General features: G+C 48.4%; 1 protein-coding gene across 7 annotated transcripts in view; it reads left to right on the top strand.

The window, feature by feature from the left end:
• Window positions 1-21,365, top strand: part of BCAS3 (BCAS3 microtubule associated cell migration factor) — a 2,144,796-nt gene that overhangs the window by 21,638 nt on the left and 2,101,793 nt on the right. For all 7 annotated transcript variants that reach the window (XM_063954016.1, XM_063954015.1, XM_063954017.1 and 4 more), the window contains exon 2: window positions 2,867-2,970. In XM_063954016.1, coding sequence (XP_063810086.1) covers window positions 2,900-2,970 — 71 coding nt within the window. In that variant the 5' untranslated portion in view covers window positions 2,867-2,899. The remainder of the gene's footprint in view (window positions 1-2,866; window positions 2,971-21,365) is intronic.

Here is a 21,365-nt window from a genome sequence, read left to right on the forward strand (position 1 = left end):
GGACGATCTCCTGATAAGGGCAAGGTCCAGAGAACAGCTAGAGATGGGATTAGCACTGTCTCAAGAAGTGCTAAAACAGCACGGGTGGATTCTGAATATTCCAAAATCCCAGTTAATGCCAACAACTCGTCTGCTGTTCCTAGGGATGATTCTGGACACGGTTCAGAAAAAGGTTTTTCTCCCGGAGGAAAAAGCCAAGGAGTTATCCGAGCTTGTCAGGAACCTCCTAAAACCAGGAAAGGTGTCTGTACATCAATGCACAAGAGTCCTGGGAAAAATGGTGGCTTCTTACGAAGCAATTCCATTCGGCAGATTCCACGCAAGAATTTTCCAGAGGGATCTGTTGGACAAATGGTCAGGGTCGCATCTTCAGATGCACCAGCGGATAACCCTGTCTCCAAGGACAAGGGTATCTCTTCTGTGGTGGTTGCAGAGTGCTCATCTATTGGAGGGCCGCAGATTCGGCATACAGGATTGGATCCTGGTGACCACGGACGCCAGCCTGAAAGGCTGGGGAGCAGTCACACAAGGAAGAAACTTCCAGGGAGTGTGGACGAGCCTGGAAACGTCTCTTCACATAAACATTCTGGAACTAAGAGCAATCTACAATGCTCTAAGCCAGGCAGAACCTCTGCTTCAGGGAAAACCGGTGTTGATCCAGTCGGACAACATCACGGCAGTCGCCCATGTGAACAGACAGGGCGGCACAAGAAGCAGGAGTGCAATGGCAGAAGCTGCAAGGATTCTTCGCTGGGCAGAGAATCATGTGATAGCACTGTCAGCAGTGTTCATCCCGGGAGTGGACAACTGGGAAGCAGACTTCCTCAGCAGACACGACCTTCACCCGGGAGAGTGGGGACTTCATCCAGAAGTCTTCCACATGCTGGTAACCCGTTGGGAAAGACCAATGGTGGACATGATGGCGTCTCGCCTCAACAAAAAACTGGACAGGTATTGCGCCAGGTCAAGAGATCCGCAGGCAATAGCTGTGGACGCGCTGGTAACGCCTTGGGTGTACCAGTCGGTGTATGTGTTTCCTCCTCTGCCTCTCATACCAAAAGTATTGAGAATTATACGGCAAAGAGGCGTAAGAACGATACTAGTGGTTCCGGATTGGCCAAGAAGGACTTGGTACCCGGAACTTCAAGAGATGATCACGGAAGATCCGTGGCCTCTACCTCTAAGGAGGGACTTGCTTCAGCAGGGTCCCTGTCTGTTTCAAGACTTACCGCGGCTGCGTTTGACGGCATGGCGGTTGAACGCCGGATCCTAAAGGAAAAAGGCATGCCGGAAGAAGTCATTCCTACTTTGATTAAAGCAAGGAAGGAAGTAACCGTGCAACATTATCACCGCATTTGGCGAAAATATGTTGCGTGGTGCGAGGATCGGAGTGCTCCGACGGAGGAATTTCAACTGGGTCGATTCCTACATTTCCTGCAATCAGGATTGTCTATGGGTCTCAAATTGGGATCTATTAAGGTTCAAATTTCGGCCCTGTCGATTTTCTTCCAGAAAGAATTGGCTTCAGTCCCTGAAGTCCAGACTTTTGTTAAGGGAGTGCTGCATATACAGCCTCCTGTGGTGCCTCCAGTGGCACCGTGGGATCTCAATGTGGTTTTGGACTTTCTAAAATCTCATTGGTTTGAACCACTAAAAAATGTGGATTTGAAATATCTCACATGGAAAGTGACCATGCTACTAGCCCTGGCTTCGGCCAGGAGAGTGTCAGAACTGGCAGCTTTATCTTACAAAAGCCCATATCTGATTTTCCATTCGGACAGGGCGGAACTGCGGACTCGTCCGCATTTTCTCCCTAAGGTGGTGTCAGCATTTCATCTGAACCAGCCTATTGTAGTGCCTGCGGCTACAAGTGACTTGGAGGACTCCAAGTTACTGGACGTTGTCAGAGCATTGAAAATATATATTGCAAGGACAGCTGGAGTCAGAAAATCTGACTCGTTGTTTATATTGTATGCACCCAACAAGATGGGTGCTCCTGCGTCTAAGCAGACGATTGCTCGTTGGATCTGTAGCACAATCCAACTTGCACATTCTGTGGCAGGCCTGCCACAGCCTAAATCTGTAAAGGCCCACTCCACAAGGAAGGTGGGCTCATCTTGGGCGGCTGTCCGAGGGGTCTCGGCATTACAACTTTGCCGAGCAGCTACGTGGTCAGGGGAGAACACGTTTGTAAAATTTTACAAATTTGATACTCTGGCTAAGGAGGACCTGGAGTTCTCTCATTCGGTGCTGCAGAGTCATCCGCACTCTCCCGCCCGTTTGGGAGCTTTGGTATAATCCCCATGGTCCTTTCAGGAACCCCAGCATCCACTAGGACGATAGAGAAAATAAGAATTTACTTACCGATAATTCTATTTCTCGGAGTCCGTAGTGGATGCTGGGCGCCCATCCCAAGTGCGGATTATCTGCAATAATTGTACATAGTTATTGTTAACTAATTCGGGTTATTGTTGTAGGGAGCCATCTTTCAGAGGCTCCTCTGTTATCATACTGTTAACTGGGTTTAGATCACAAGTTGTACGGTGTGATTGGTGTGGCTGGTATGAGTCTTACCCGGGATTCAAAATTCCTCCCTTATTGTGTACGCTCGTCCGGGCACAGTATCCTAACTGAGGCTTGGAGGAGGGTCATAGGGGGAGGAGCCAGTGCACACCACCTGATCGGAAAGCTTTACTTTTTGTGCCCTGTCTCCTGCGGAGCCGCTATTCCCATGGTCCTTTCAGGAACCCCAGCATCCACTACGGACTCCGAGAAATAGAATTATCGGTAAGTAAATTCTTATTTTCTCTGCTGTACAGAAAATGATATGCCAAAGTCCCATGCTAATAAGTTTCTTTCTTTACAGCTTGGTGTTAGTACAGACATTCACTATTCAAACATGACGACAGAATCTCCTCGCCGCCCAAGTCGCTGTACAGGGGGTGTGATGGTTCGACCTCAGGCAGTCACGTAAGAATATGCACTTTGTTTTTCTCTCTTTTGTATTCACCCACACACGATCTGAAAATGTACCCAGTATTGCTCAGTCGAATAGTTAGTTTTGGCCTGGTTCACCTGTGCGTTTCAAAGGCAAGACTATCCCATTGGGTCTCTAATCATTTAATAGACTTTTTACTATATAAAGAAACTCGTGTAACGTGCCCATTAGTGATTATGAATAGGCCCCTATGAAATAATGCATGTTAAATTATCTTAGATTTCTCTTACGTCCTAGAGGATGCTGGGGACTCCGTAAGGACCATGGGGATAGACGGGCTCCGCAGGAGCCCATCACTTTAAGAAAGACTTTAGCACTTTAAGAAAGACTTTAGATCTGGGTGTGCACTGGCTCCTCCCTCTATGCCCCTCCTCCAGACCTCCGTTTACTACTGTGCCCAGAGGAGACTGGGTGCTTTTCAGGGAGCTCTCCTGAGCTTCCTGACAGAAAGTATATTTGTTAGGTTTTTTATTTTCAGGGAGCCTGTTGGCAACAGACTCCTTGCATCGAGGGACTGAGGGGAGAGAAGCAGACCTACTTCTGTGAGTTGAAAGGCTCTGCTTCTTAGGCTACTGGACACCATTAGCTCCAGAGGGATCGGTACGCAGGTCTCACCCTCGCCATCCGTCCCAGAGCCGCGCCGCCGTCCCCCTCGCAGAGCCGGAAGATAGAAGCCGGGTGAGTATGAGAAGAAAAGAAGACTTCAGAGGCGGCAGAAGACTTCATGATCTATACTGAGGTAACTCACAGCAGTAAAGCTGTGCGCCATTGCTCCCATACACCTCACACACGGCAGTCACTGTAAGGGTGCAGGGCGCAGGTTTTTTGGCACAAATAAGTATATATACAGCTGGGCACTGTATGTATATATATGTATATGTATGTATATATAATATATATATATATATATATATATATATATATATATATATATATATATATATTTCTCTATCGTCCTAAGTGGATGCTGGGGTTCCTGAAAGGACCATGGGGAATAGCGGCTCCGCAGGAGACAGGGCACAAAAAAGTAAAGCTTTTACCAGATCAGGTGGTGTGCACTGGCTCCTCCCCCTATGACCCTCCTCCAGACTCCAGTTAGATTTTGTGCCCGAACGAGAAGGGTGCAATCTAGGTGGCTCTCCTAAAGAGCTGCTTAGAGAAAGTTTAGCTTAGGTTTTTTACTTTACAGTGAGTCCTGCTGGCAACAGGATCACTGCAACGAGGGACTTAGGGGAGAAGTAGTGAACTCACCTGCGTGCAGAGTGGATTTGCTGCTTGGCTACTGGACACTAGCTCCAGAGGGACGATCACAGGTACAGCCTGGATGGTCACCGGAGCCGCGCCGCCGGCCCCCTTGCAGACGCTGAAGAGAGAAGAGGTCCAAAATCGGCGGCTGAAGACTCCTGAGTCTTCATAAAGGTAGCGCACAGCACTGCAGCTGTGCGCCATTTTCCTCTCAGCACACTTCACACAACAGTCACTGAGGGTGCAGAGCGCTGGGGGGGGCGCTCTGAGAGGCAAATAAAAACCTTATTAGAGGCAAAAAAATACCTCACATATAGCCCACAGAGGCTATATGGAGATATTTAACCCCTGCCTAACTTCAAAAATAGCGGGAGACGAGCCCGCCGTAAAAGGGGCGGGGCCTATCTCCTCAGCACACAGCGCCATTTTCTCTCACAGAAAAGCTGGAGAGAAGGCTCCCAGGCTCTCCCCTGCACTGCACTACAGATACAGGGTTAAAACAGAGAGGGGGGGCACTGATTTTGGCGATATTGTATATATATAAAAGATGCTATAAGGGAGAAACACTTATATAAGGTTGTCCCTATATAATTATAGCGTTTTTGGTGTGTGCTGGCAGACTCTCCCTCTGTCTCCCCAAAGGGCTAGTGGGTCCTGTCCTCTGTCAGAGCATTCCCGGTGTGTGTGCTGTGTGTCGGTACGTGTGTGTCGACATGTATGAGGACGATGTTGGTGAGGAGGCGGAGAAATTGCCTGTAATGGTGATGTCACTCTCTAGGGAGTCGACACCGGAATGGATGGCTTATTTAGAGAATTACGTGAGAATGTCAACACGCTGCAAGGTCGGTTGACGACATGAGACGGCCGACAATCTATTAGGACCGGTCCAGGCGTCTCAGAAACACCGTCAGGGGTTTTTAAAAAAACGCCCATTTACCTCAGTCGGTCGACACAGACACAGACACGGACACTGAATACAGTGTCGACGGTGAATAAACAAACGTATTTCTCATTAGGGCCACACGTTAAGGGCAATGAAGGAGGTGTTACGTGTTTCTGATACTACAAGTACCACAAGAAAGGGTATTATGTGGGAGTGGAAAAAACTACCTGTAGTTTTTCCTGAATCAGATAAAATAAAATGAAGTGTGTGATGATGCGTAGGGTTACCCCGATAGCAAATATTGGCGTTATACCCTTTCCCGCCAGAAATTAGGGTACGTTGGGAAACACCCCTTAGGGTGATAAGGCGCTCACACGCTTATCAAGTGGCGTTACCGTCTCCAGATACGGCCGCCCTCAAGGAGCCAGCTGATAGGAAGCTGGAAAAATATCCTAAAAAGTATATACACACATACGGTGGTTATACTGCGACCAGCGATCGCCATCAGCCTGGAGATGCAGTGCTGGGTTGGCTTGGTCGGATTCCCTGACTGAAAATATTTTATTCATGTAGAGCATTTAATAGGATGCATTCTATATATATGTATGTGAGATGCACAGAGGGATATTTGCTCTCTGGCATCAAGATAAGTGCGTTGTCCATATCTCCCAGAAGATGTCAGGGACACGACAGTGGTCAGGTGATACAGATCCCATACGGCAGATGGAAGTATTGCTGTATAAAGGGAAGGAGTTATTTGGGGGCCGGTCCATCGGACCTGGGGACCACAGCAACAGCTGGGAAATCCAACCTTTTTTACCCCAAGTTACATCTCAGCTAAAAAAGACACCGTCTTTTCAGCCTCAATCTTTCCTTTCCCATGAGGGCATGCAGGCAAAAGGCCAGTCATATCTGCCCAGACATAGAGGTAAGGGAAGTAGACTGCAGCAGGCAGCCCTTTCCCAGGAAAAGAAGCCCTCCACCGCGTCTGCCAAGTCCTCAGCATGACGCTGGGGCCGTGCAAGCGGACTCAAGGTGGGGGGGTAGTCTCAAGAGTCTCAGGGCGCAGTGGGATCACTCGCAAGTTGACCCCTAGATCGTACGAGTATTATCCCAGGGGTAAAGATTGGAGAGTCGAGACATCTTCTCCTCGCAGGTTCCTGAAGTCTGCTTTACCAACGGCTCCCTCCGACAGGGAGGCAGCATTGGAAACAATTCACAAGCTGTATATCCAGCAGGTGATAATCAAAGTACCCCTCCTACGACAAGGAAAAGGGTATTATTTTTCCACACTATATTGTGGTACTGAAGCCAGACGGCTTGGTGACACATAGTCTAAATCTAATATGTTTTGAACACTTACATAAAAGGTTCAAATCGAGATAAAGTCACTCAGAGCAGTGATAGCGAACCGGAAAAAAGGGGACTATATGGTGTCCCTGGACATCAAGGATTACCTCCATGTCCAAATTTTGTCCTTCTCATCAAGGGTACCTCTGGTTCGTGGTACAGAACTGTCAATATCAGTTCAGACGATGCCGTTTGAATTATCCACGGCACCCCGGGCCTTTTTACCAAGGTAATGGCCGAAAAGATGTTTCTTCAAAGAAAAAAGGCATCTAAATTATCCCTTACTTGCACGACCTAAAAAGGGCAAGTTCCAGAGAACAGTTGGAGGTCGGAAGAGCACTATCTAAAGTAGTTCTTCGACGGCACGACTGGATTCTAAATATTCCAAGAATCGCAGCTGTTTTCCGACGATACGTCTGCTGTTCCTAGGGATGATTCTGGACACGGTTCAGAAAAAGGTTTTTCTTCCCGAGAAAAAAGCCAAGGAGTTATCCGACCTGTCAGGAACCTCCTAAAACCAGGAAAGGTGTCTGTACATCAATGCACAAGAGTCCTGGGAAAAATGGTGGCTTTTTACGAAGCAATTCCATTCGGCAGATTCCATGCAACAATTTTCCAAAGGGATCTGTTGGACAAATGGTCAGGGTCGCATCCTCAGATGCACCTGCGAATAACCCTGTCGCCAAGGACAAGGGTATATCTTCTGTGGTGGTTGCAAAAGGCTCATCTATTGGAGGGCCGCAGATTCGGCATACAGGATTTGATCCTGGTGACCACGGACGCCAGCCTGAGAGGTTGGGGAGCAGTCACACAAGGAAGAAACTTCCAGGGGGTATGGACGAACCTGGAAAAGTCTCTTCACATAAACATTCTGGTACTAAGAGCAATCTAAAATGCTCTAAGCCAGGCGGAACCACTCCTGCAAGGAAAACCGGTGTTGATTCAGTCGGACAACATCACGGCGGTCGCCCATGTAAACAGACAGGGCGGCACAAGAAGCAGGAGTGCAATGGCAGAAGCTGCCAAGATTCTTCGCTGGGCGGAGAATCACGTAATAGCACTGTCAGCAGTGTTCTTCCCGGGCGTGGACAACTGGGAAGCAGACTTCCTCAGCAGACACGATATTCACCCGGGAGAGGGGGGTCTTCATCCAGAAGTCTTCCACATGCTAATAAACTGTTGGGAAAGACCAATGGTAGACATGATGGCGTCTCGCCTCAACAAGAAACTGGACAAGTATTGCGCCAGGTCAAGAGATCCACAGGCAATAGCTGTGGACGCACTGGTAACACCTTGGGTGTACAAATCAGTATATGTGTTTCCTCCTCTGCCTCTCATACCAAAGGTATTGAAGATTATACGGTGAAGAGGAGTAAGAACAATACTAGTGGCTCCGGATTGGCCAAGAAGGACTTGGTACCCGGAACTTCAAGAGTTGGTCACGGACGACCCGTGCCCTCTACTTCTGAGAAGGGACCTGCTACAACAGGGTCCCTGTCTCTTTCAAGACTTACCGCGGCTGCGTTTGACGGCATGGCGGTTGAACGCCAGATCCTAAAAGGGAAAGGCATTCCAGAAGAAGTCATTCCTACCTTGATTAAGGCAAGGAAGGAAGTCACCGCGAAACATTATCACCGCATTTGGCGAAAATATGTCGCGTGGTGCGAGGATCGGAGTGTTCCGACGGAGGAATTTCAACTGGGTCGTTTCCTACATTTCCTAAAATCAGGATTGTCTATGGGTCTCAAATTGAGATCTATTAAGGTTCAAATTTCGGCCCTGTCAATATTCTTCCAAAAAGAATTGGCCTCAGTTCCTGAGGTACAGACTTTTGTTAAAGGAGTACTGCATATACAGCCTCCTGTGGTGCCTCCGGTGGCACCGTGGGATCTAAATGTAGTTTTAGATTTCCTCAAATCCCATTGGTTTGAACCATTGAAAAAGGTGGATTTTAAATATCTCACATGGAAAGTGACTATGTTACTGGCCCTGGCTTCCGCCAGGAAAGTATCTGAATTGGCGGCTTTATCTTATAAAAGCCCTTATCTAATCTTCCATTCGGATAGGGCAGAACTGAGGACTCGTCCGCATTTTCTCCCTAAGGTGGTATCAGCGTTTCACCTGAACCAACCTATTGTGGTGCCTGCGGCCACTGGCGACTTGGAGGACTCCAAGTTGTTGGACGTTGTCAGAGCCTTAAAAATATACATTTCAAGGACGGCTGAAGTCAGAAAATCTGACTCGCTGTTGATACTATATGCACACAACAAGTTGGGTGCCCCTGCTTCTAAGCAGACGATTGCTCGTTGGATTTGTAACACAATTCAACTTGCTCATTCTGTGGCAGGCCTGCCACAGCCTAAATCTGTTAAGGCCCATTCCACAAGGAAGGTGGGCTCATCTTGGGCTGCTGCCCGAGGGGTCTCGGCATTACAATTCTGCCGAGCAGCTACGTGGTCGGGGGAAAACACGTTTGTAAAATTCTACAAATTTGATACCCTGGCAAAAGAGGACTTGGAATTCTCTCATTCGGTGCTGCAGAGTCATCCGCACTCTCCCGCCCGTTTGGGAGCTTTGGTATAATCCCCATGGTCCTTTCAGGAACCCCAGCATCCACTTAGGACGATAGAGAAAATAAGAATTTACTTACCGATAATTCTATTTCTCGGAGTCCGTAGTGGATGCTGGGCGCCCATCCCAAGTGCGGATTATCTGCAATACTGTACATAGTTATTGTTAACAAATTCGGGTTATATTGTTAAGGAGCCATCTTTAAGAGGCTCTTTCTGTTATCATACTGTTAACTGGGTTTAGATCACAAGTTGTACGGTGTGATTGGTGTGGCTGGTATGAGTCTTACCCGGGATTCAAATTGCCTCCCTTATTGTGTACGCTCGTCCGGGCACAGTACCTAACTGGAGTCTGGAGGAGGGTCATAGGGGGAGGAGCCAGTGCACACCACCTGATCTGGTAAAAGCTTTACTTTTTTGTGCCCTGTCTCCTGCGGAGCCGCTATTCCCCATGGTCCTTTCAGGAACCCCAGCATCCACTACGGACTCCGAGAAATAGAATTATCGGTAAGTAAATTCTTATTATATATATACACACACACACACACACACACACACACACACACACACACACACACACACACACACACATCTATCCCTGCCAATTTTTGCTGTTTTAAGCGGGACAGAAGCCCGCCGCCGAGGGGGCGGGGCTTCTCCCTCAGCACTCACCAGCGCCATTTTCTCCACAGCACCGCTGAGAGGAAGCTCCCCGGACTCTCCTCTGCTTATACCACGGTAGAAAGAGGGTTTTAAAGAAGAGGGGGGGGCACATAATTAGGCGCATATTGTATAAAACAGCGCTATCTGGGTAAAAATAAAATTATTGTGTTTTTCTCTGACGTCCTAAGTGGATGCTGGGACTCCGTAAGGACCATGGGGATTAGCGGCTCCGCAGGAGACTGGGCACAACTAAAGAAAGCTTTAGGACTACCTGGTGGGCACTGGCTCCTCCCACTAAGACCCTCCTCCAGACCTCAGTTAGATTCTTGTGCCCGGCTGAGCTGGATGCACACTAGGGGCTCTCCTGAGCTCCTAGAAAGAAAGTATATTTTAGGTTTTTTATTTTACAGTGAGATCTGCTGGCAACAGACTCGCTGCAGCGAGGGACTACGGGGAGAAGAAGCGAACCTACCTAACTGGTGGTAGCTTGGGCTTCTTAGGCTACAGGACACCATTAGCTCCAGAGGGATCGACCGCATGGAATCGGCCATTGATGTTCGGTCCCGGAGCCGCGCCGCCGGCCCCCTTACAGAGCCAGAAGCAAGAAGAGTCCGGAAAATCGGCGGCAGAAGACATCAGTCTACACCAAGGTAGCGCACAGCACTGCAGCTGTGCGCCATTGCTCCTCATACACACTTCACACTCCGGTCACTGAGGGTGCAGTGCGCTGGGGGGGGGCGCCCTGAGCAGCAATAAAACACCTTGGCTGGCAAATATATCACAATATATAGCCCCAGAGGCTATATATGTGATAAATACCCCTGCCAGAATCCATAAAGCGGGAGAAAAGTCCGCGAAAAAGGGGCGGAGCTACCTCCCTCAGCACACTGGCGCCATTTTCTCTTCACAGTGCAGCTGGAAGACAGCTCCCCAGGCTCTCCCCTGTAGTTTTCAGGCTCAAAGGGTTAAAAAGAGAGGGGGGGCACTAAATTTAGGCGCAGTATTGTTTATACAAGCAGCTATTGGGGGAAAAATCACTCAGTTATAGTGTTAATCCCTGCATTATATAGCGCTCTGGTGTGTGCTGGCATACTCTCTCTCTCTGTCTCCCCAAAGGACTTTGTGGGGTCCTGTCCTCAGTCAGAGCATTCCTGTGTGTGTGCTGTGTGTGTGCTGTGTCGACATGTGGGATGAGGAAGGTTACGTGGAGGTGGAGCAGAGGCCGATAAATGGGATGTCGCCCCCTGTGTGGGCCGACACCAGAGTGGATGGATAGGTGGAAGGTATTAACCGACAATGTCAACTCCTTACATAAAAGGCTGGATGACGTAACAGCTGTGGGACAGCCGGCTTCTCAGCCCGCGCCTGCCCAGGCGTCTCAAAGGACATCAGGGGCTCAAAAAAGCGCCCGTTACCTCAGATGGCAGACACAGATGTCGACACGGAGTCTGACTCCAGTGTCGACGAGGTTGAGACATATACACAATCCACTAGGAACATCCGTTACATGATCTCGGCAATAAAAAATGTGTTGCGCATTTCTGACATGAACCCAAGTACCACATAAAAGGGGTTTTATTTTTGGGGAGAAAAAGCAGCCAGTGTTTTGTTCCCCCATCAGATGAATGAATGAAGTGTGTAAAGTAGCGTGGGTTCCCCCGATAAGAAACTGGTAATTTCTAAAAAGTTACTGATGGCGTACCCTTTCCCGCCAGAGGATAGGTCACGTTGGGAGATATCCCTTAGGGTGGATAAGGCGCTCACACGTTTGTCAAAAAAGGTGGCACTGCCGTCTTAGGATACGGCCACCTTGAAGGAGCCTGCTGATAAAAAGCAGGAGGCTATCCTGAAGTCTGTATATACACACTCAGGTTATATACTGAGACCTGCAATTGCCTCAGCATAAATAGTGCTGCTGCAGCGTGGTCTGATACCCAGTCAGATAATATTAATACTCTAAGACAGGGATAATAGTTTGCTAACATAGAGCATATTAAAGACGTCGTCTTAGATATAAAGGACGCACAGAGGGATATTTGCCGGCTGGCATCCAGAATTAATGCAATGTCCATTCTGCCAGGAGGGTATTAGAAACCCGGCAGTGGACAGGTGATGCTGCCTATAAAAGGCACATGGAGATTCTGCCTTATAAGAGTGAGGAATTGTTTGGGGATGGTCTCTGGGACCTCGTATCCACAGCAACAGCTGGGAAGAAAAATTTTTACCTCAGGTTTCCTCACAGCCTAAGAAAGCACTGTATTTTCAGGTACAGTCCTTTCGGCTTCAGAAAAGCAAGCGGGTCAAAGGCGCTTCCTTTCTGCACAGAGACAAGGGAAGAAGGAAAAAGCTGCACCAGCAGCTAGTTCCCAGGATCAAAAATCTTCCCCCGCTTCCTCTGAGTCCACCGCATGACGTTGGGGCTCCACAGGTGGAGACAGGTGCGGTAGGGGCGCGTCTCGGGAACTTCAGGGACCAGTGGGCTTGCCCACAGGTGGATCCCTAGGTTCTGCAAATAGTATCACAGGGATACAGGCTGGAGTTCGAGGCGACTCCCCCTCGCCGTTACCTCACATCAGCCTTGCCTGCTGCCCTCGGAGAAAGGTAGTACTGGCGGCAATTCACAAGCTGTACTTCCAGCAGGTGAAATCAAGGTACCCCTACTTCAACAAGGCCGGGGTTACTATTCCAAAATGTTGTGGTACCGAAACCAGACTGTTCGGTGAGACCCATTCTAAAATTGAAAGCCTTGAACACTTATATACGAAGGTTCAAGTTCAAAATGGAATCACTCAGGGCGATTATTGCAAGCCTGGAGAATTTCATGGTATCACTGGACATCAAGGATGCTTACCTGCATGTCCCTATTTACCCTCTTCACCAGGAGTACCTCAAAATTGTGGTACAGGATTGTCATTACCAATTCCAGACGTTGCCGTTGGTCTGTCCCCGGCACCGAGGTATTTACCAAGGTAATGGCCGAAATAATTATCCCGTACTTGGACGATCTCCTTATAAAGGCGAGGTCCAGGGAGCAGTTGTTCGGCGGAGTAGCACTATCTCGGGAAGTGCTACAACAGCACGGCTGGATTCTGAATATTCCAAAAGTCGCAGCTGGTTCCTACGACGCGTCTACTGGTCCTGGGTATGGTTCTGGACACAGAACAGGATAAAAAGGGTTTCTCCCGGAGGAGAAGTCCAAGGAGTTGTCGTCTCTAGACAGAGACCTCCTAATACGTATACAGGTGTCGGTGCATCAATGCACGCGAGCCCTGGGAAGGATGGTAGCTTCTTACGAAGAAATTCCATTCGCCAGGTCCCATGCAAGGATTTTCCAGTGGGATCTGTTGGACAAGTGGTCCGGGTCGCATCTTCAGATGCATCGGCAGATAACCCTGTCTACAAGGGCCAGGGTGTCGCTGTTGTGGTGGCTGCAGAGTGCTCATCTTCTTGGGGGCCGCAGATTCGGCATACAGGACTGGGGGTCCTGGTGACCACGGATGCCAGCCTTCGAGGCTGGGGGGCAGTCACACAGGGAAGAAACTTCCAAGGCTATGGAAAAGTCAGGAGACTTCCCTACACATAAATATTCTGGAACTAAGGGCCATTTACATTGCCCTAAGTCAGGCTAGACCCCTGCTTCAACACCGGCCGGTGCTGATCCAGTCAGACAACATCACGGCGGTCGCTCATGTAAACCGACAGGGCGGCACAAGAAGCAGGATGGCGATGGCAGAAGCCACAAGGATTCTCCGATGGGCGGAAAATCATGTGTTAGCACTGTCAGCAGTGTTCATTCCCGGAGTGGACAACTGAGAAGCAGACTTTCTCAGAAGACACGACCTCCACCCGGGAGAGTGGGGACTTCATCCAGAAGTTTTCCAAATGATTGTACACCGTTGGGAAAGGCCACAGGTGGACATGATGGCGTCCCGCCTCAACAAAAAGCTACAAAGATATTGCGCCAGGTCAAGGGACCCTCAGGCGATAGCTGTGGACGCTCTGGTAACACCGTGGGTGTACCAGTCGGTGTATGTGTTCCCTTCTCTGCCTCTCTTACCCAGGGTAATGAGAATAATAAGAAGGAGAGGAGTAAGAACTATACTCATTGTTCCGGGTTGGCCAAGAAAAGCTTGGTAACCAGAACTCCAAGAAATGATCTCAGAGGACCCATGGCCTCTGCCGCTCAGACAGGACCTGCTGCAGCAGGGGGCCTGTCTGTTCCAAGACGTACCGCGGCTGCGTTTGACGGCATGGCGGTTGAACGCCGGATCCTGAAGGAAAAGGGCATTCCGGAGGAAGTTATCCCTACGCTATTTAAAGCTAGGAAAGAAGTGAACGCAAACCATTATCACCGCATATGGTGGAAATATGTTGCGTGCTGTGAGGCCAGGAAGGCCCCAAAGGAGAAATTTCAGCTAGGTCGATTTCTGCACTTCCTACAGTCAGAGGTGACTATGGGCCTAAAATTGGGTTCCATGAAGGTCCAGATTTCGGCTCTATCGATTTTCTTCCAAACTAGAACTGGCTTCACTGCCTGAAGTTCGGACTTTTGTTAAGGGAGTGCTGCATAGTCAGCCCCCGTTTGTGCCTCAAGTGGCACCGTGGGATCTCAACGTGGTGTTGGATTTCCCGAAGTCGCATTGGGTTGAGCCACTTAAATCCGTGGAGCTACAATACCTCACGTGGAAAGTGGTCATGCTGTGGGCCGTGGCGTCGGCCAGGCGTGTATCAGAATTGGCGGTTTTGTCATACAAAAGCCTTATCTGTATTTTATATGGATAAGGCGGAATTGAGGACTCGTTCCCAATTCCTTCCTAAGGTGGTATCAGTTTTTCATGTGAACCAACCTATTGTGGTGCCTGCGGCTACTTGGGACTTGGAGGATTCCAAGTTACTGGACGTAGTCAGGGCCCTGAAAAGTATGTTTCCAGGACGGCTGGAGTCAGGAAAACTGACTCGCTATTTATCCTGTATGCACCCAACAAGCTGGGTGCTCCTGCTTCTAAGCAGACTATTGCTCGCTGGATCTGTAGCACGATTCAACTTGCACATGCTGCGGCTGGACTGCCGCACCCTAAATCTGTAAAAGCCCATTCCACGAGGAAAGTGGGCTCTTCTTGGGCGGCTGCCCGAGGGGTCTCGGCTTTACAACTTTGCCGAGCTGTTACTTGGTCGGGTTCAAACATTTTTGCAACAGTCTACAAGTTTGATACCCTGGCTGAGGAGGACCTAGAGTTTGCTCATTCGGTGCTGCAGAGTCATCCGCACTCTCCCGCCCGTTTGGGAGCTTTGGTATAATCCCCATGGTCCTTACGGAGTCCCAGCATCCACTTAGGACGTCAGAGAAAATAAGATTTTACTCACCGGTAAATCTATTTCTCGTAGTCCGTAGTGGATGCTGGGCACCCATCCCAAGTGCGGATTGTCTGCAATACTTGTTTATAGTTATTGCCTAACTAAAGGGTTATTGTTGAGCCATCTGTTGAGAGGCTCAGTTATATTTCATACTGTTAACTGGGTATAGTATCACGAGTTATACGGTGTGGCTGGTATGAGTCTTACCCGGGATTCAAAATCCTTCCTATTTGTGTCAGCTCTTCCGGGCACAGTATCCTAACTGAGGTCTGGAGGAGGGTCTTAGTGGGAGGAGCCAGTGCACACCAGGTAGTCCTAAAGCTTTCTTTAGTTGTGCCCAGTCTCCTGCGGAGCCGCTAATCCCCATGGTCCTTACGGAGTCCCAGCATCCACTACGGACTACGAGAAATAGATTTACCGGTGAGTAAAATCTTATTTTTTCCTGGGTCATATAGCGCTGGGGTGTGTGCTGGCATACTCTCTCTCTGTCTCTCCAAAGGGCCTTGTGGGGGAACTGTCTTCAGATAAGAGGATTCCCTGAGTGTGTGGTGTATCGGTACGCGTGTGTCGACATGTCTGAGGTAGAAGGCTTTCAGGAGGAGGAGGAGGAGGAGGAGGAGGAGGTGAAAATGAATGTGGTGTCTCCGTCAACAACGCCGACACCTGACTGGATGGATATGTGGAAGGTTTTAAGTGCTAATGTAAACTTATTGCACAAAAGATTAGACAAAGCTGAAGCTAGGGAACAGTCAGGGAGTCAACCCATGCCTGTCCCTATGTCGCAGGGACCTTCGGGGTCTCAAAAGCGCCCACTATCCCAAATAGTTGACACAGATACCGACACGGATTCTGACTCCAGTGTCGACTACGATGATGCAAAGTTACAGCCAAAAGTGGCTAAATGTATTCGATATATGATTATTGCAATAAAACATGTTTTGCACATCACAGAGGAACCCCCTGTCCCTGACACGAGGGTACACATGTATAAGGGAAAGAAACCTGAGGTAACCTTTCCCCCCTCACATGAGTTGAACGAATTATGTGAAAAAGCTTGGGAATCTCCAGACAAAAAACTGCAGATTCCCAAAAGGATTCTTATGGCGTATTCTTTCCCGCCAACAAACAGGATACGGTGGGAATCCTCCCCTAGGGTGGACAAAGTATTGACACGCTTATCCAAGAAGGTAGCGCTGCCGTCCCAGGATACGGCTACCCTCAGGGATCCTGCTGACCGCAAGCAGGAGGTTACCCTAAAGTCCATTTACACACATTCTGGTACCTTACTCAGACCGGCAATTGCGTCGGCCTTGGTTTGTAGCGCTGTAGCAGCATGGACAGATACCTTATCAGCAGAGATTGAGACCCTAGATAAGGACACCATTTTATTGACCCTAGGGCATATAAAAGATGCTGTCCTATATATGAGAGATGCTCAAAGAGACATTAGTCTACTGGGTTCTAGAATCGACGCTATGTCAATTTCTGCTAGACGAGTACTATGGAGCCGGCAATGGACAGGTGATGCCGACTCAAAAAGGCATATGAAGGTTTTACCTTACAAGGGTGAGGAATTGTTTGGAGAAGGTCTCTCGGACCTGGTCTCCACAGCTACAGCTGGTAAATCTAATTTTTTGCCTTATATTCCCTCACAGCCTAAGAAAGCACCACATTATCAAATGCAGTCCTTTCGATCACAGAGAAACAAGAAAGTACGAGGTGCGTCCTTTCTTGCCAGAGGTAAGGGCAGAGGAAAAAAGCTGCACAACACAGCTAGTTCCCAGGAACAGAAGTCCTCCCCGGCCTCTACAAAATCCACCGCATGACGCTGGGGCTCCGCTAAGGGAGTCCGCCCCAGTGGGGGCACGTCTTCGACTTTTCAGCCACATCTGGGTTCACTCACAGGTGGATCCCTGGGCAATAGAAATTGTTTCTCAGGGTTACAAGCTGGAATTCGAAGAGGTGCCTCCTCGCCGGTTTTTCAAATCGGCTCTACCATCTTCTCCCCAGGAAAGGGAGATAGTGTTAAATGCAATTCATAAATTGTATCTTCAACAGGTGGTGGTCAAGGTTCCCCTGCTTCAACAAGGAAGGGGATATTACTCGACCCTGTTTGTAGTCCCGAAACCGGACGGTTCGGTCAGACCCATATTAAATTTAAAATCCCTGAACCTATACTTGAAAAGGTTCAAGTTCAAGATGGAATCACTAAGAGCGGTCATCGCCAGCCTGGAAGGGGGGGATTTTATGGTATCTCTGGACATAAAGGATGCATACCTTCTTGTTCCCATTTATCCACCTCATCAGGCGTACCTAAGATTTGCGGTACAGGATTGTCATTACCAATTTCAGACGTTGCCGTTTGGTCTCTCCACTGCTCCGAGAATTTTCACCAAGGTAATGGCGGAAATGATGGTGCTCCTGCGAAAGCAAGGTGTCACAATTATCCCGTACTTGGACGATCTCCTCATAAAAGCGAGATCAAGAGAGCAGTTGCTGAACAACGTATCACTTTCACTGAAGGTGTTACAGCAACACGGCTGGATTCTCAATATCCTGAAGTCGCAGTTGGTTCCTACGACTCGTCTGACTTTCTTGGGCATGATTCTGGATACGGACCAGAAAAGAGTTTATCTTCCGATAGAAAAGGCCCAGGAACTCATGACTCTGGTCAGGAACCTACTGAAACCAAAACAGGTGTCAGTGCATCACTGCACTCGAGTCCTGGGAAAGATGGTGGCATCATACGAGGCCATTCCCTTCGGCAGGTTCCATGCGAGGATCTTCCAATGGGACCTACTGGACAAGTGGTCCGGGTCTCATCTACAGATTCATCAGTTGATCACCCTGTCCCCCAGGGCCAGGGTATCTCTCCTGTGGTGGCTGCAGAGTGCTCACCTTCTAGAGGGCCGCAGGTTCGGCATTCAGGACTGGATCCTGGTGACCACGGACGCGATCCTCAGAGGTTGGGGAGCAGTCACACAGGGAAGAAATTTCCAAGGTCTTTGGACAAGTCAAGAGACTTGTCTTCACATCAGCATCCTGGAACTGAGGGCCATATACAACGCCCTACGTCAAGCGGAGACCTTACTTCGCGACCAACCAGTTCTGATCCAGTTAGACGTCACCGCAGTAGCTCATGTAAACCGCCAAGGCGGAACAAGGAGCAGAGTGGCGATGGCGGAAGCCACCAGAATTCTTCGCTGGGCGGAGAATCATGTAAGCGCACTGTCAGCAGTGTTCATTCCGGGAGTGGACAACTGGGAAGCAGACTTCCTCAGCAGACACGACTTGCATCCAGGGGAGTGGGGACTTCATCAGGAAGTCTTCGCACAGATTACAAGTCGGTGGGGACTGCCCCAGATAGACATGATGGCGTCCCGCCTCAACAAAAAGCTACAGAGGTATTGCGCCAGGTCAAGAGACCCTCAGGCAGTAGCTGTAGACGCCCTAGTGACACCGTGGGGGTTCCGGTCGGTTTATGTATTTCCTCCTCTTCCTCTCATACCCAAGGTGTTGAGAATAGTAAGAAAAAGAGGAGTGAGAACAATCCTCATTGTTCCAGATTGGCCACGAAGGACCTGGTATCCGGATCTGCAGGAAACGCTCACAGAAGATCCGTGGCCTCTTCCTCTAAGACAGGACCTGTTGCAACAGGTGCCCTGTCTGTTCCAAGACTTACCGCGGCTGCGTTTGACGGCATGGCGGTTGAACGCCGGATCCTAGCGGAAAAGGGTATTCTGGATGAGGTCATTCCTACGCTGATAAAGGCTAGGAAGGACGTGACATCTAAACATTGTCACCGTATATGGCGAAAATATGTTTCCTGGTGTGAGGCCAGGAATGCTCCTACGGAAGAATTCCATCTGGGCCGCTTCCTTCACTTCCTACAAACTGGAGTGAATTTGGGCCTAAAGTTAGGCTCTATTAAGGTTCAGATTTCGGCCTTATCCATTTTCTTTCAAAAGGAATTGGCCTCTCTCCCTGAAGTACAAACTTTTGTGAAGGGAGTACTGCATATTCAGCCTCCTTTTGTACCTCCGGTGGCGCCTTGGGACCTTAACGTGGTGTTAAGTTTCCTTAAGTCACACTGGTTTGAACCACTTAAAACGGTGGTGTTAAAATATCTCACTTGGAAGGTGGTCATGTTATTAGCCTCGGCTTCGGCTAGGCGAGTGTCGTAATTAGCGGCTTTATCACATAAAAGCCCTATCTGGTTTTCCATATGGATAGAACGGAATTGCGGACCCGTCCTCAATTCCTGCCAAAAGTGGTCTCATCTTTTCATATGAACCAACCTATTGTGGTGCCTGTGGCTACGCGTGACTTGGAGGATTCCGAGTCCCTTGATGTGGTCAGGGCTTTGAAAATTTACGTGGCCAGAACGGCTAGAGTCAAAAAAACAGAAGCACTGTTTGTCCTGTATGCAGCCAATAAGATTGGCGCCCCTGCTTCAAAGCAAACTATTGCTCGCTGGATCTGTAACACGATTCAGCAGGCACATTCTATGGCGGGATTGCCGTTACCTAAATCGGTCAAGGCCCATTCCACTAGGAAGGTGGGCTCTTCTTGGGCGGCTGCCCGAGCGGTCTCGGCACTACAGCTGTGCCGAGCTGCTACTTGGTCGGATTCAAACACCTTTGCAAAGTTCTATAAGTTTGATACCCTGGCTGAGGAGGACCTCCTGTTTGCTCAATCGGTGCTGCAGAGTCATCCGCACTCTCCCGCCCGTTTGGGAGGTTTGGTATAATCCCCATGGTCCTTACGGAGTCCCCAGCATCCTCTAGGACGTAAGAGAAAATAAGATTTTAAACCTACCGGTAAATCTTTTTCTCGTAGTCCGTAGAGCCCGTCCCAAGTGCAGACTGCTTCTGCAAGACTTGTATATAGTTATTGCTTACATAAGGGTTATGTTATAGTTTTCATCGGTCTTGAACTGATGCTATGTTGTTTTCATACGGTTAACTGGGTAGTATATCACAAGTTATACGGTGTGATTGGTGTGGCTGGTATGAATCTTGCCCTTGGATTAACAAAAATCCTTTCCTCGTACTGTCCGTCTCCTCTGGGCACAGTTTCTCTAACTGAGGTCTGGAGGAGGGGCATAGAGAGAGGAGCCAGTGCACACCAGATCTAAAGTCTTTCTTAAAGTGCCCATGTCTCCTGCGGATCCCGTCTATCCCCATGGTTCTTACGGAGTCCCCAGCATCCTCTACGGACTACGAGAAAAAGATTTACCGGTAGGTTTAAAATCTTATTTTCTTATGTTGTCTACAATATTAGAAATACATAAAATAACTGGGCACCACTCAGCAGGTGGCAAGGTTTTCCTATACATTTTTGTTTGGCTTCATTACATATTTGAAAATGCCTTCATTTTACCAAATCTTCATAATTTATTTTCTAATAGTGTAGTTAAAGCAAACTTTGGAAATCCTTTTTGCTTCATTAAGTTGCTTTGTAGATGGGAGACAGTTTGTGCAATTTTGACCCAATTTAGGTAACCTTTATTAACTGGTACATTATCAAAAATGGACCAAGCGAAACTGTCTCCATCTAAAGTGAAATTTAATGTATTATCAATAATAGCAGATTGAGATCTGTATGCAAGCTCCCTCTTGAGAGGTGTAGATACAAATGTCCGATGTGGTAGCCTGGAATAATGTCAGTGTGGGTCGGAAGCAATAGTAATATGGAAACATGAAATTTGACCACCGATAAGAACCACTTGGCCCATCTAGTCTGCCCTTAGATAGATGCAAGATAGATATGAACTAGATATAGATCTGGTAGGTATAGTACGTACTGTAGATAAATGAGGTAGATATGAGGTAACTAGATAGTTAGACATAGAAGGTAGGTAGATATGAGGGTGCTAGTGTCTAAATTGTTGTGTTCGGCATTAGAATGATACAAGCGTGTGAACTATAGTACAATTAAATATAGGGATATAGGGTGAGTTTTGTACTAAAACCAGATTATATACTGCCCTCTAGTGCTGAATGAGAACACTACACTTATAACCAATAACAACACACACACTCACGCTCACAAAATAAAATTCTTCAAATTTTTGAGAAAAGGAACACTACATAAAAGGATAGGCACATCAGTAAGAGAATAAGTTAGGTGCTCTGTTTCTAAGCATACATTGCAGGCATCCACCAAATGTCCAATATTCAGTCAGAACACCTTCAGTTTCTGTTACATTATTACTTTAACGCTAGCTGAAATAGCTAGTGACCAGCATGTAAGATACCATTCAGCGATAAGAGCTGTTAAGGATTACTGGAAGAAAGTA

The sequence above is a fragment of the Pseudophryne corroboree genome, chromosome 2 (assembly GCF_028390025.1).
Source record: "Pseudophryne corroboree isolate aPseCor3 chromosome 2, aPseCor3.hap2, whole genome shotgun sequence".
NCBI lineage: Eukaryota > Metazoa > Chordata > Amphibia > Anura > Myobatrachidae > Pseudophryne > Pseudophryne corroboree.